This window comes from Phalangium opilio, unplaced genomic scaffold, assembly GCF_054372755.1.
Source record: "Phalangium opilio isolate 3A_F unplaced genomic scaffold, DU_Popi_V2 ptg000003l_1, whole genome shotgun sequence".
Lineage (NCBI taxonomy): Eukaryota > Metazoa > Arthropoda > Arachnida > Opiliones > Phalangiidae > Phalangium > Phalangium opilio.
Window position 1 is genome coordinate 9,959,633 of NW_028324145.1, and position 14,764 is coordinate 9,974,396.

Sequence of the window (14,764 nt, forward strand, 5' to 3'; positions counted from 1 at the left end):
GGAAGATCTTGAAACATCATGTCACTTGGGATTAATTTTACATTACCACCGTAGGCATACTTCTACTCATTTATACGCTTCTGATTAGTAAAGGTAGAAATCAATTGTTCGATTAAAGGCTATTGAAATTGTCTAGTAATTTTAAACAAGCTGGTTAGTCGGTCTTAAGTGTTACTCCTCATTTTTGGATATTTCCTTGTTTTAGGGGCGAATGTTTGGAAGGCCATATCTCCGTAACAAAATGTTGTACACCCCATGTTCTTTGGTACTTTCCGCTCAGTTTGGTCCCATAAACACGCCCCTTAATTTGTGATGGACTTTTCAGAAACACCCTGTATGTATTTAGGCTAAAATCGTAAAGTGTTTCTTTAAGATGATTGCGGCAATGGCAGCCCATAGTATCTTTCCATAAGTTTTAATACTCCCAATTGCGCTAAGGTGCCGTTATCCAATTAAAAAAACAATCATCAATGCTTCCTTTTTCCTCGCAGCGGGATTTCTTCCTGAAAATATGTAGTAATTTGATCATCTTTCCCCGCCATACATTTCCCCCGATTTTAAAATATATATATTTTTGTCGTTTTAATTAATGTCCTAACCAAGTGTAGATCGTATTTCTGGGTAGACACCCACTGTCTGTTAAATTTCACAATGCAGCATGGCGACAGGAACTGAATAAACAGCTCGCGAGAGTGGGTGACGTTTTCTTCCGAACTTTGAATCCGAAAAATGATGCTGCTTTGTCAAAGTACATTTACACGAATCGTTTTATTTTTAAATCGTAGACTGTAATTGAAAATGATATAATCCTCCTGCATGGTGTTATTTGATTGGAACTTTGATATATATATATATATATATATATATATATATATATATATATATATATTCACGTGATCTAAATTATGTCTAAATCTTTATCTGCCTTCCTGAATTCGAAAACTTGGACTCCTTACGCCACCTCCACTTGGTCCGAGTCGAGTAATTAAGCCAAATGTTCATAAACGTCCTCTCCGTAGGATTAACATGGTCTTAATTACACGATACCTTTTAACTCTGGTCCTATAAGAGATACGGGAAAGTCCTTTGAGTATGTTATAGCCCTATTTCTTAGCTTTCCAACGATACATAATACTTGGGGTTACAATAATCAGGGCCCGAGTAATTAAGCAAAATGTTCATAAACATCCTCTATGTAGGATTAACATGGCCGTATTTACACGACACCTTTAAACTCTTCATTTATTCACAATTTATTTCGATTTTTGACACAAACAAAATGGAATTACGCCCCATTTAAATTATATTTTATTTTATTTAAACGGTTTTCAGTTACGTATCTACGTACATACGTACGTCTTGAAAATATTCAAAATTTATTTTTTTTTTCAAAAAAAAAAAGCATGACGCGTATTTCTAAAACAGAAACATAATAAATTTTAAAATATACGTGATCAGTTCCACGATTCCAATGTCCAAATTTGTTCGAGCGTATTAATACATTCGTAACTTAAATACAGGGTGTGTGTGGTGACTATGTTCTTTGGGAAATAGATTTTAAGTCGAAAATGAAACTTCTATGACATCTTAACCCTGTATATTCATACATATACGATACGACGTATCATTACAAATTATTTATTTCAAGATGAAAGGTTACTGTATATATATAAGTCGTTCAATTAAATTGAGTTAATAGAGGGAAAGGCATGGGAAAAGCTCTATAATTTTTCTGATTTCCACGTTTTATTGTATTAATTTTAAACTCGTGAACAAACTTAAAAGATACAGTGGATTGGATGGTTGCAATCTGTAAGCGTGCATGGAGTAATATTAAAGGAGACCTATCTGTAATGTAAGAGCTATTAATGGGTTATTTCATTATCACTGCGATAAATTTACTCCATACCTCATTTGGACGCGATTTAAAAAATCAAACGAAAAAATTCATTAATTTGTATATTTTTAATTTTTCTTTATACTTAGTTTTCATAGTAAGAGAATTGATACCATTTACACCAGGAGGTCAGTCTACTTGTCCGCCAACCAAGTAGCTTGGCCTACTGGTGTAAATAGTATTAATCCTCATAGTCTGAAAACTATGCAAAATTTACTGAAATCGACGTGTGGGTTGGGTGTAGAAAGTTTCAAAGTTCGAATATAGTTTTCCGAATTATTTTTCTTAGTTAACAAATTATTCAGTCGCCTAAAATAACCAACCTGTTATGAACTTTGGAATCTTATTGTTATTTTTTCCACTCGCTATTATTGACCGTTAAAACCGGTCATCTAATAGAATTTTTAAAATAATTAATCAAATTAAATTCAATTAAACGGATGCTAATTTATATTATCCTTGAAATCGCTAAATAAAAAAAAGTAATAAAAATAAAATAAACTGGCGTTTTGAAAAATTTAAAAATACCTATATTAATTTTTAAAAATTACTCAATGAATTTTTTTCCAAGAAATTTGAAAATTCGGTTTGAAGGAAAAATTAAGTTACTATTGAAAAACAAGTCTATGACTCGCACTGGCTTGGAATTAAAAAAAAAAACGGACATATGACGTTATCCCATCACGATTGAATTGAGGAGGGGGAATTTCAAAAGAGCTACGGTTATTTCTCTTTACGCTGTGTTAAAACTCAAAATAATGGTTAGAATTTTATTTGAAAGCGGAGAGAACAGTCGACTTAAGTGTCGGGGTGCCTTCGAAATTAAATAATTTTTGTGAATAAATTTGGTAGTTATGAATGTTTTAAAATAACTTTGAGTGAGTGGTGTTTGTTTGTTGGATACTGTACTCTTTATTTAAAGATAAATTAATGGTAAGTAGCCTCGTTTATTATCCGTCTGTCTGTTAGTAACGTGATTAGTAATGTTGGTTTTAAATATGAACGAAGTTAGAAATCAGCCTGACTATAATTAGGGTTCAAAGAAACATGGGCCACTTTTTCGGAGATACAGTTTGTTGTTCCTGAAAGGGGGTATAGGATCAATCACCCTGTACACGTCATAGATCTTTAAGAAAGGATGATTACGTGCGGTGGAAATAAGACTCAAGCTATTTAATTAAATTAAATTAAAAATCTAAAGGGCAATTAATTATAACTAGATATTATTTATTTATAACTTAAACTTAGAATACTTTAATTAATTTATAAAAAATATATTACTCAATCATTCACCTTCCCTTTAACTAATAAATATGCAAATTTAAAAATCGGAGGGTATAAAATTTCATAATTAATATCTCAATTTTCGTTTCCTCTTGGGGTACGTTTTATTTGATTTTATTTGCACATAAATTTATTGTCAAATCATCATTTTCAAAATTCCTAATATAATTTAATATTTTAGACATTTATTGATACCCCAGTTAGAGAGAGATATTTATAGTTTTAAGGATACCAGACAGAAATATATTTAAAAAAAAAAAATCCCGTCTAATGTAAATGGGGCCCATGGATTTTCAGTTCATTACTCATTTGAGGTACCCACTGTTAAGTCTATGTCGTCTAGGGGACTATTTTAACGTCGTGATTGGGGTCAAATAGAAAATATATTTTCGTCTATAATTTATGGTCTTACATAAAATTAGAAGGAAAATAAGTCGCTAAAAAACGAAAGTTATAGTGACGATATAAAAATGTTCCCAAGTGTAATATATTGACTATATCTTTAACAAAAATTCCCCACTCTCATTTCGAATTCGAAATCGTATTTAAAACTCTATTTTTATTGGTCTCAATTTATTACGTTTTATTGTGTCTAGATTCAGGTATTTTTGTTTTTATCCTCGTAATAAACGTCAAATTAATTACAAGATAATTGAATCCAGTAAATGACTTAATAGTTTATTTTATTTATTTTTGATAGAAAATAATTATTTTATTCATAAGAAATTATTTATTTTGATTAGAAATATATGGGACATGTTTTACAGACCCCAAAAAATGAAACATCTTCCTTGGCGTTTAATATTTTTTATTTTCTTAGTGTCAAATAATGAATATTCAATTTTTGTAACGGCGCGAATGTCATACGTCTCTTCATATTATTAACTTTTTTCCGTTCAGTCTGGGTACATCTTCTAACTTAAGACGACGTTAATTATATGTTTTTTAATTGGCATATTGCGAAAATTGCATAAATTACGCGATTATAACATTCGTTTAAGGTTTTTCATTAACGTTAAGTTTCTTTTTCTTTTTTTGCCATGATTGAGTTTGTCCCACATTTTCTACGTAGGCACATTAAAAGATGTCCTACATGCATCATGTGACATAATCGCAAATTTAGTAATCCACCCCAATTTAGTCGTCGACTTTTGTGATTATTTGACTATTTACTTTTGAGAATTATAATTAAAGATTGCAGTCTGGGAAGGAGGTAGGAATACGTAGGGAAATACCGTTACGCTGTTGTTATTTAGATTCTTTCTTACCTTGTAAGTTACTTAAATGGTGAAATTACAGTGTGTGGTTTTTTTTTTTTTTTTTAACTTAAATTTTAATTTGGGAGATGTTGCTGCGTGCTTTTGTGAAGTTTCGAAATAAATGGAAATTTTAGAAAAAAAAATAAGGGAAGGGATAATTTTCAAGAAAGGTTCACTTGAATTTTTAGCGTAGATCCTGAAGATTCCGTGGGTAACTGTTCGAATATTGTAGAAATGTGATACGGAATGCATACAGGTACTTGGAATCATTGCGTAGCCTTCCATTTTCACTCAAGTTATCTAGGTGGATATTGTGGGAGGAGCTAGACTAATCATTACGTATGATGAACTTTACCTGGGGAATAATTTATCTCACTGCGATTTGCACCGTGCTCGCGGCTAGGAGGACTTCGCCTTGCTATATACCATCCAATGAAATCACAGCTAGAAATACGTCAGAGTAACTCAAGCAGCCCGGCCCAGAAAACAAGCATTGAAATTATTAAGGGATATATGGAAGCATAATGATGTATTCCTATTAGCTATATTCATTCCAGGGTCTGCAACTAATTTGCAGAAATATTGCAGCACCCACGGAATTCTCAGTACCTATAGTCAAATTAGCTATTTTGCTATCTTCCGTAACCTCAATAAACATTGGCTTCTCTAGAACTTTTAAGAAAGTTTTTTTATATTTTAAAAAAAAGGGTTTTTGGCATTTTTTCTATTTCTTTTTTAAATTTCTGAATATGAAACAAGATGCACCCCTTGGTTATTCATCAAAAAAAGGATAATACATTAATCTCCTTGTCTGTTTTAGTACAGACATTGATGTATATTTCATTAGAGATAAGATAAGCGTGTGAAAGGGGTGGCTGAGAGCATGATTCTCTTGAAAAAAAGAGAAAATAAAATCGGGACCAAAAATATATATTTTAAGAAGTTGTGTGGTAAGGTATCTTAAATATATACCTAGTAAGAAGAAGATGAAAAAACCCTTCTTTTTTGACTCATCTGCATTTAAATCGGCTTGCATTTTCTTCGGAACAAGGTCTATGCCCTGAAGGGTTTTCGCTATCAAACCGGTCTGTTTCAGCAGAAAGGGGTGTTTTTAATTCTTTTTTTTTTCTTAAATAATCTTAAATTTAATATTAAAATAAAAAAGAAAGAAGGTACTATTCCAATTTTAAAAACTTATAAATATATCTGGCAATGTCATTTATTTCAATCAAATTTTAAATTTGGTTATTGGCTGAGCACGTGTTTAGGATGTAGGGAAATTTTTAGTTATTTAAAAGAATAATAATAAACACCTTGGAAATTAAGTTTTTGTGTGTTTGTTAGATGTAGTTATATTTGGGACGAGTTTAATTTTTATAAACATATTTAAATTAAATTAGTTTTTGATTAATTAAGTTACGCTTCGATGATGGTATTTAGCTTAGGTTATTAAGATGTAATTAGAAAGTTGAATTTTTTATGTTTTGGAAATAATTTTAATCGAGTTTATAATTGCTATTTTTGGGGTGAACCATTTTTTTTCGGGTTTTGAGATTTTTATGGGATTTAATTATTATTAACTCGTAGATAGAAATATATTAAAAATATTGAGATATAATCTATATATACATATATATTCAACTAATTCAATATAGTATAATACCAATTAAATAAAAATTATCGAAACGGTTCAAGTTTGGCCTGGGCTTTAACGGTTTCTTCATTCATCTTTTTTAATTTAAATTAAATTAAATTTCCCTTAAAAAGTTATATTTAATTCACTTTGGCAGTATTTCATTTGTGTGTCCCATTTTAAACACACGCTCTTGATTTAAGTAACTTTTTTTCAATCATTAATTTAATTTAAAATAAAATAGAAAAAAGCAAGCAGCTTTTTGTTTGGTACAGTGCCATCGTCATCCGGACATCGGATAGATAACCTTGCTTATCACTCAACAGGTTGAATTTTTTAAAAAGAAAAATAGGCCTTATATAATAAACCTGCAGTTCAAAAGTAGGACATCACTCTAAAAAAGCTAAAGAGGATATAATAGTGAATGTGATATTATTTTAAATATATTTTTTTATCAAATAGACATGCCTAATGTAATAAGTTAATTATATTAATTATTACAACTTAAATTTTTTACAAATGTACATTTTTAACGGTGCATTGCTTATATAGTCCATTTTTAACAAAAAAAAATGTTTTTATGAACAATCAAAAATATTTCTTCAATAACAAAACAATTTAATGTGAGATTAGGTAAGATTATGGGGTAAACTATGAATTAATTTAGTTTTCTTGGCGATGTTAAAGGACCAGTTTGAATTAGGTTCATTTGATTTATTGTCCTAAACAGCGGGGACATATTTTGACAAATATAATAAGCACTTTCTCAATTGAAATATTACTTTTTAATTTTTTTAAAAATTTTTTTTAATTTATTTTGGAATTTGAATATCTCTAAAACCCTTCTCTTTGAGATGGAGGTAGTAAATTCAGTTTTTAATACATTTGCGCTCTCTCTTTCTATCTCTCTCTAAATAAAACCTATTAAAAAATTCACGCCCTATTTTGAGTAGACACTTAAACGCCCACGAATCCAACAGAGATATAGAGAAAACGTTAAATTTTAATAAATATGAATGATAAAATAAAAAAAAATAAATAGAAAAATCAGTTAGGAAAATGAATAATTTATCATATATTTATTTATTCCGTAATTTTATTTTATGTATTTTTTTATTTCTAAAAAGGGTTAACGACCAAACAGTTTATTCGCGATTGGTGACACTTTGCTTGTTTATATTTGTGTACTTGTATTTTGGTGTCAATATTTATTTATTGACCAATTTAAAGGGCTAGTGAACTTATGGTGTGTTTTTTTTTTCTTCTCTTAACAGGATTCTCAAATGAATGATTCTACTACTAAATTGACTTCAAATGGGGTCAATGGAGTGTCCGAAAATGGCGAATTTAAACGATCAGATCATCGCAGATCGTCTTCGAAAAAATCTCAGCAACTACACCATAACGATACTGAAGATAAATTATGCAATGGGACGGTCAATCCGGCCTTTTTGGGTGACAGCGATGACCAGTTGACCTCAAACAAAACACAGAATCCCTCCAGTAAGTAAAGAATATTTCACAAGCGTTCTTACCTTACGCACTTCGAACGTCAATGTCGAGTAACAATAAGTTCTACCAGAAGTGTATAATACTTCTCTTCGAGAAAAGTGTACTACAAAGCGGGGTAATTGAAACATGATTCTTACTAAACCGAATCATATACGCGATAAATAGTTCCCTCATCATTACTTTATTAGCGCTTAACTATTTGCCAAGGCGCTCTTGTGGATGGATTTTTGTCCCACGCCAAGAAGAAGTTTGTGGGTTGATTGCTGGGGATTTAGTACCAAACAGTTATAGAATTCACAATAGCACGGTGCGATGCCCATCTGAAGTTTGATGAGCAGGAGAGCAAACGAAAAGGGTCAGAGCCTGGGAAGAATCATGTTACATAACTAAAGTATTAAGAGGATACAGAGTGTCATCCTTCTTCTATTATCCCCTTCTGGTTCTACGTGACAAGACGTTGAAGATCTTGTCTCCATTCCATAAGCCATTTTCGCGACACTAAAACTTAGGGATGTGTAAATTAACTCGTGCGTAATTTATGCACAAATCTTTCCCTCATTCATGAATCCAACCCCTCAATGTGTCTCTCTTACAAACTATTCCATCATATCAAGCGCAGTATTCAATACGGACAAACATTAATCAGGCTATCCTTGCATACACGCTAAACACCACTCCATCCTTTAACTCTACCCTTTACTCTGGTTGGCATGGGTATTATTAGTACGCCGACCTTGATGTTAATAAGTTTGCGGTAGAGGATGATTTTTTCTTCTTCTTCTTCTTCTTCTTCTTTATAAATGATATATTATTTTTTATACACACTTCTTGGGGATTGTATGGTACCATACACGGATGTGGTCTTGAGGAGAATATATGGTTATATTTTTTTTTTACAAATATTCCCAAAAAGGATATGCCGTATGGGAAAAGAGAGTTTTATCTCTCAGTGCACCTGAAGGATCTGATTTCTAACCGCGTTAAAAAAATTAGGTTGTCATCGGCATCCCTCTTTAACAGACTCCATCAGACTCAATTACTCTATCCTCTTCCTTTACCCAAACGGACTTGAATTAATTATATTTGAAATTAAGTTTCCTTCAAGACGCTAATGAGATAAGTAACTTTGATCTCAATTACTTTTAGAAGAGGAACCACCCAATCCAAACTATTTGGTGAACGAAGATGACCATTTGAAAGGGGTGTCCACTCTAAACGATTCCGTCACGACGACGGCGACCAAGAATGGTTCGACTCCTCGCATTATCGATGTCCCCGAAGACGCTCTCCTTAATCATCACAGCGCGCGTATTCGACTCAAGAAAAAGGAAGCCGCCAATAACAAGGAGAATGAAGCCAAGAACGAAGAAAATAAGACTAAAACGCAACGCCACAATGACAAGAACAACTCAGTCAGCGTTATCATTCCCATGAACGGTGTCCTGCATAATGGAGACATCAAAGAAAAAGGGGAGAAAGAAACTACTATGACCGTTTCCGGTACGTTTCTCGACGTCTGATCTAATATACCCCTTGTTTTGTGTACAATTACTTAAACAAGCGTGTCGTATTCCAGAAAACTCTCAACGGAAAGTCAAAGACGGGGTCCCCGTTTCGAGTCCACTGACGAGCGAAAAAACGGCCCAAAAGAAATCGGAAGAGTACTTCATACCAGCCAATACGCATAAAAAGTTCCTGAGGTATGTCTACGATTTACTGGAAACGTGATGTTGAATTTAATTAACTTTTCGGCGGGGACGAGAGGGTGGTTTCTTGGTCGTGTTTTGATGTCGGTTTCGGGTTTTTGTTTGCACCAACCTTACTTTGAATAATAGAAGGGGGCGTTCACTAATAGTACGCGTGTGTTTGTGTTTTAACAGGGGCGAGAAGCTCTACCTGACGAACGAGAAGAGGAAAGGAGGATGTAGTTGGAAAAAAGTGGCCATATCCGGCTGTTTGTTGGCGGTCCTGGCCGCAGCTGTGCTCATTGGCGTCCTGGCTGCCAGTTAGTTTATTTTCGCTCTCTTTGTTTGGCAAATTCTTTATTATATACCTGCCGCGAGGGATATATATGGGTTACTTCCTTCCCACCCCCCCTTTATTTTAATATAAACTATTATCCAAACAATAGCGAATTTAAAACAAACAATGCCATCGAGAATAGGCGCCATAGGGATACGCGTTAACCTTGGACATTATCGAAAATCATCCTATATTCGTATATTATTCACTCTTCCTTTGATGTCAGTCTTAAATGTAGAATAGGCCTACTTATTTTAAACCTTAGTACTGATTGCGTATGAATCCTTGTCCAATATGATACCGCGACTAGTCCTAAGGATATTCGTAATTAATGTTTTAGCTGGAATATTGCCAGTTGGACAGTCCGAGATGTTTACCGCGTCTAGTCCCACGCTGGAACTTCCGGCGCAAGCGTCCGTGTCTATGCAGGGCCACGACGACTCCGTCCTACCTCTAACGTCGAGCGCCACGACGGACCGACCTAAGGTCACAACCATTTCTCCTAGAAGGAGAACGACTCTGTTGTCGGCTACGCGACAGCCAACCAGTGCCACAAACGCCCCCAATTTAGTCAGTCAACTACCAATAGTCACTACTCAAGCGCCTGTGATAGTGCCATACGTTCTTAGAGGGGATCTGACAGTTGTCAATCGTAATCTCTCTGAGACCAACTCTGATCAGTACGAAAACCTACGAACGGAACTCGAGGCGGAAGTAAGTTCTGATGGCGAAAATTCTTCTTAAAATTAGTGCCTAAACATTGTTTTTTAATAGTTAAGGAAGGTTTTCAACGACACTAATGGCTTCATCAACGTTAACGTGACAAGACTACAGTAAGTGTTAATCTTTGACTTTTTCATACATAGTGATTAGGCTTTGCGCCACAATAAATTCAATTAGGTCAATGTCCCTTATGTAACGCGATAGGCCTACGCCTAATTCGGGGCTCTTGACGTTTCTAAAAATGTAGTACCTTCTTTATTTACTTAATAGGGCGGGGTCAATTAAAGTTCAATTCGTCACGTCATTCGCCAATTCGAAATACGATCCTCGAGAGATTCAAAGAGTGATTCAAGCCTACTTGGATAAACATAACGGATACTTGGACCGGTTCTTAGTCGACCCCGAATCAGTCGCCGTTAAAAGTAAGCGTCTCTCCAGACCAAAATTCTTCTCCTTTTATTTTTGAGAGTCAGATTACCATGATACGTTCTAATCTATCTTCCTTATAAACAGTACCCAAAAACGAGTGCGAAGTTAACAATGGCGGGTGCACGGACATTTGTACTTGGGATTCCAGCAAGTACCTTAAAACGTGTTCCTGTTCAGGCGAGAAAATTTTGCAGAGCGATCACTTGACCTGTTTAATCCCAAGTAGGTTTTCTTTATGAATTTCACTTTCAGAACACCAAGACCACATGATCGTGTTTGATGTTAATAATTATTATTATGTTTTCTCTTTCGTAGCCGAAGCTCCTGTTGCCATGACTCAAAATGAAGAAGTTACGTCAACAGCTATGCCATTAGTCGTGGAAACCGAAACCATGCTTCCTACAACCGTGAAGGAAACAACTAAAAGTTCTTCAATCGTTCCAGTCACCAAAGAAAACCGGGCCCTACTTTCACCAGAAACCACAGTTGCGCCAGAGACCACAACCACCTTAACACCAGAAACTACGTCTGTCCAAATGACTGAAGTACCGACCACAACAACTTCAAAACCAGTGGAAGTTCCCATTGTTCCGCTTACAGTCCTACCAGATACAACGACGATTGTAACTACTTTAAAACAAGAACCGGATGAAACCACCGTCGTATCCACAACGGAAGTACCAACTACAAGTACCACAACCCTTAAACCGGAAACAACAGTGTCCGAAGTTACCACCGTTTCAGCTCCGACTATTGTTTCCACGGAAGGTGTAACCACTCTTTCAGACGTTCCAATTGAGATAAACTTACCGGAAGAAAGAGAAAACGTTACAACCACTACATCAACTCCGGAAGTAGTCGACACTGTACCCAACACTGTTTCGGACGTTCCAGAAACATCGACAGTTCTAGCGGTGACGCATTCCTCCGATAGAGGAGATGGCCGTAGCTTCACGGGAAACGAGACGGAAGTGACTATGACACCGGAAGTCACTTCGGAGGTCAGTAATACGGTAACGCCTGATAGGTTTGCGGTATGGAATGTTGAAACTACAGAAAAAACGTCGACATTGGTGCCCCAGTTCATAACGGAAATAACCACTGAGCCTATTATTATCGAAAACTTGACAACCGTGACGTCAGAAAATACAGAACCAGTTGTGAATTCTATAACTGTGGAAACTACAACAACTCCAATCCCAGCTACTTTACAACAGGACAATGAAACCGTAAAGGAAACCACAATGTTTATTTCACCTACTGAAGAAGAGTTGATGTCAACAACCCTAATTGCTCAAGAGACCACTAGTCCCTCGGTAACCAAGGAAAGTTTGACCACAACAGTACTTCCAAATGCGCCATCGGAACTGATTATAATAGCAAACGATAGTGACACCACCACCACCCTGGAACCTTCTTCATCCACTGACTCTATTTCAACTTCTTCGACCGTGACGTCATTGATAACATCTTCGGAAGAAAACTTAACCACTACAACAATAAGAACGACCGAATCTTTTCAAGCTACAACCGAGCAAGCGGAAAACACGCGATCGGAACGCAACTCTGAACCCACCCCCTCGGAATTGGACGATGTTACGGCCACTTTCGTTACGGAAATTAATCGGCCGAGTGAGAATGGAACAATCTTGAGTTCAATCTTGGAAAATGACGCGACGAATTCGTCCAACGATTTCTCTACCGAAGTTGGTGATGAGATGGTTAATGTTGATACGGAGATAACCACAACTGTCCAGGACGAAATAGAGGTGTCGGACAATACGACCGTGTTGAACGCGACAACCGCGGCAACCGATTTCGACATGTTAGGATTAAACGAAACCCTAACTACCGAATCATTTATTAACGACACTTTGGTTGACGAATTCGCCAACGTTACCAGTGACGATTTTAATACCACTAAAGTAATTGAAGATGACCCGGAAGTGAACGAAACTACGGATTTTACCATGATGAACGTTACTGTTAATGATACAGTGTCCCACGAAGAGTTGACTAGTGCCAGTCCTAATACTACAACGATGTCCGACGTGGTGTCAATCAGTGGAAGGCGATTGGACGATGATTCCAATTCAACCTTCACTTACGACGACGATTTCGCGCTTAACGTTACTGCTTATGATGGACTCGTCTATATGAATGACACGGAAGAAATGGGAGACAATTCAACCATCGTGGATGGTAGTTTTAAATGTAAGTATTTAGCTTTTATCGCGAGTTAATGCTCGCGAGTTGACTTAGTGTGGACATCCCTTCCTAAACCAAGCTTAGATTATTATTATTATTAATTACGTTGCTAAGTCGATCCGCGTTCGATTACTTAATTGTAGTTGATAATGAGACGACGACGGATGAACCGGGGATGATTTTATCCAATGAAACCGCGATGATTGACGATGCTATGACGAGTGGGCAACCACATGTTACTAACGCCTCCATCATTGAAGGCTGCGAAAATGGTTAGTTGAGAGTTACAGTTAAATCTTACGCGTATATACTAAAAATTAAACGTTATCCCGCTCGTGTTTAGACGAATTCCGCTGTAGTAACGATTCCAATACGTGTTTAAAAAAGAAGCAAATTTGCGACGGTTTTGTTGACTGTCCCGATGGTTTTGACGAAAGCGATTGTAAGATTACGCTTCTTAAATTATTTCGAAGTAGTTAGATTTCGATTTACCAACGCGTATTTACGCTTCAGGTTTGGGTGATTGCGGATTCAATTTCCTCTGCGCCAACAGCAGCGCGCCTTGTATCAAGGCGGAAGCTCGTTGTGACGGCATCGTCGATTGCGATGACGGAAGTGACGAAGAGGAATGCGGAGGTAAAGCTTACTGCGATCGAATTCAGCAAGTCAGTTGCAGCGACAATAGTTATTGCATTAAACCCCTCGAAATTTGCGACGGACATTACAACTGTTTAGATCGTAGTGACGAACGGGATTGTGGTAAGTGTGATAAAATGTGTTCAAAGACAAGCTGCCTCCAAGTGTTTCTAAAGTTTATAATTATCCTAATAGTTGATAGATCCGCTTGCCAAGCATCGGGAAGTTTCTTTTGCAATGATAACTTGTGTCTACCACCTGGTTTAAGATGCGACGGTATCAAAGATTGTCAACAGGGAGAGGATGAAGAGAACTGCAGTAAGTAAACATAAACATCCTAAAACAACACACAAACAAACATTTTAAGTGAAAAATTACCTTAAACATTTGTACTTTGATTACAGAATGTAATAACACTGTTCAATTTGAATGTCCGAATGGCGAATGTTTGTCACTCAGTAAACGTTGCGATGGTTCGCAAGATTGCAATGATGGTAGCGACGAAATGGAATGCTGTGAGTATAAGTCTTCAAAATAAACCGTAATGGTCTTAGGAGCGCGGTTTAATTATGGATATCCGCCTACAGTTAAAGTTGATACGAACGGCGTCATCCACGTTTTGGATGGACCCTCGCGATCTTGGGGTCTTCTTTGCGATGACCCCGATTATCCCTGGAGTTTGGACGGTGGTCACGAACTATGCCAAGAACTCGGATTCAGCGCCGCGCAATCTATTGGACAATTGAGAGTGGCCTACAGCAACGCGTCTCATTATCACCAATGGTTGCCCTACTTGAATTCCAGCACCGGATATTGGTTGGCCAATACCGAAAGAAGGAACAGTTGCTATTCGGATGCCTTGGCCACCGTGACTTGCGTCAAATATGGTAAGTGAATAATTATATTCTTTAAGATAATAATTTATAATTGTAATGGCGGTGTTGTCCCATTGTTTTATCAGAGTGCGGTGACTTGAAACACGAAGATGGTAGCAGGAAGAAGGTGGAACAGTGGCCGTTTATTACCACAATTAGGGGAGAAGAACGCGAGAGTAAAGATCAAAATTGGGACAACAGCAGGGTTAGGAAGAAATTCCACGTTTGTCGAGCGGACATTATAACGCCTTTATGGTTAATTACTTCCGTCGGATGTTTGACGTAA

The 14,764-nt window shown here is 36.1% G+C and overlaps 1 protein-coding gene across 2 annotated transcripts in view; it reads left to right on the forward strand.

The window, feature by feature from the left end:
* The window catches only part of LOC149717701 (uncharacterized), a 43,055-nt gene that overhangs the window by 23,084 nt on the left and 5,207 nt on the right, over window positions 1-14,764 (forward strand). Inside the window, exons 1-17 of one of the 2 annotated variants that reach the window (XM_089840566.1) lie at window positions 2,676-2,830; window positions 7,348-7,576; window positions 8,732-9,085; window positions 9,162-9,285; window positions 9,466-9,590; window positions 9,948-10,321; window positions 10,382-10,440; window positions 10,601-10,752; window positions 10,844-10,981; window positions 11,075-12,973; window positions 13,111-13,239; window positions 13,311-13,409; window positions 13,481-13,726; window positions 13,799-13,921; window positions 14,008-14,118; window positions 14,191-14,490; window positions 14,565-14,760. In XM_089840566.1, coding sequence (XP_089696692.1) covers window positions 2,828-2,830; window positions 7,348-7,576; window positions 8,732-9,085; window positions 9,162-9,285; window positions 9,466-9,590; window positions 9,948-10,321; window positions 10,382-10,440; window positions 10,601-10,752; window positions 10,844-10,981; window positions 11,075-12,973; window positions 13,111-13,239; window positions 13,311-13,409; window positions 13,481-13,726; window positions 13,799-13,921; window positions 14,008-14,118; window positions 14,191-14,490; window positions 14,565-14,760 — 4,661 coding nt within the window. In that variant the 5' untranslated portion in view covers window positions 2,676-2,827. Of the gene's footprint in view, window positions 1-2,675; window positions 2,831-7,347; window positions 7,577-8,731; window positions 9,086-9,161; window positions 9,286-9,465; window positions 9,591-9,947; window positions 10,322-10,381; window positions 10,441-10,600; window positions 10,753-10,843; window positions 10,982-11,074; window positions 12,974-13,110; window positions 13,240-13,310; window positions 13,410-13,480; window positions 13,727-13,798; window positions 13,922-14,007; window positions 14,119-14,190; window positions 14,491-14,564; window positions 14,761-14,764 lie in introns of those variants that run through there. The other variant, XM_089840564.1, reaches the window with a different exon arrangement.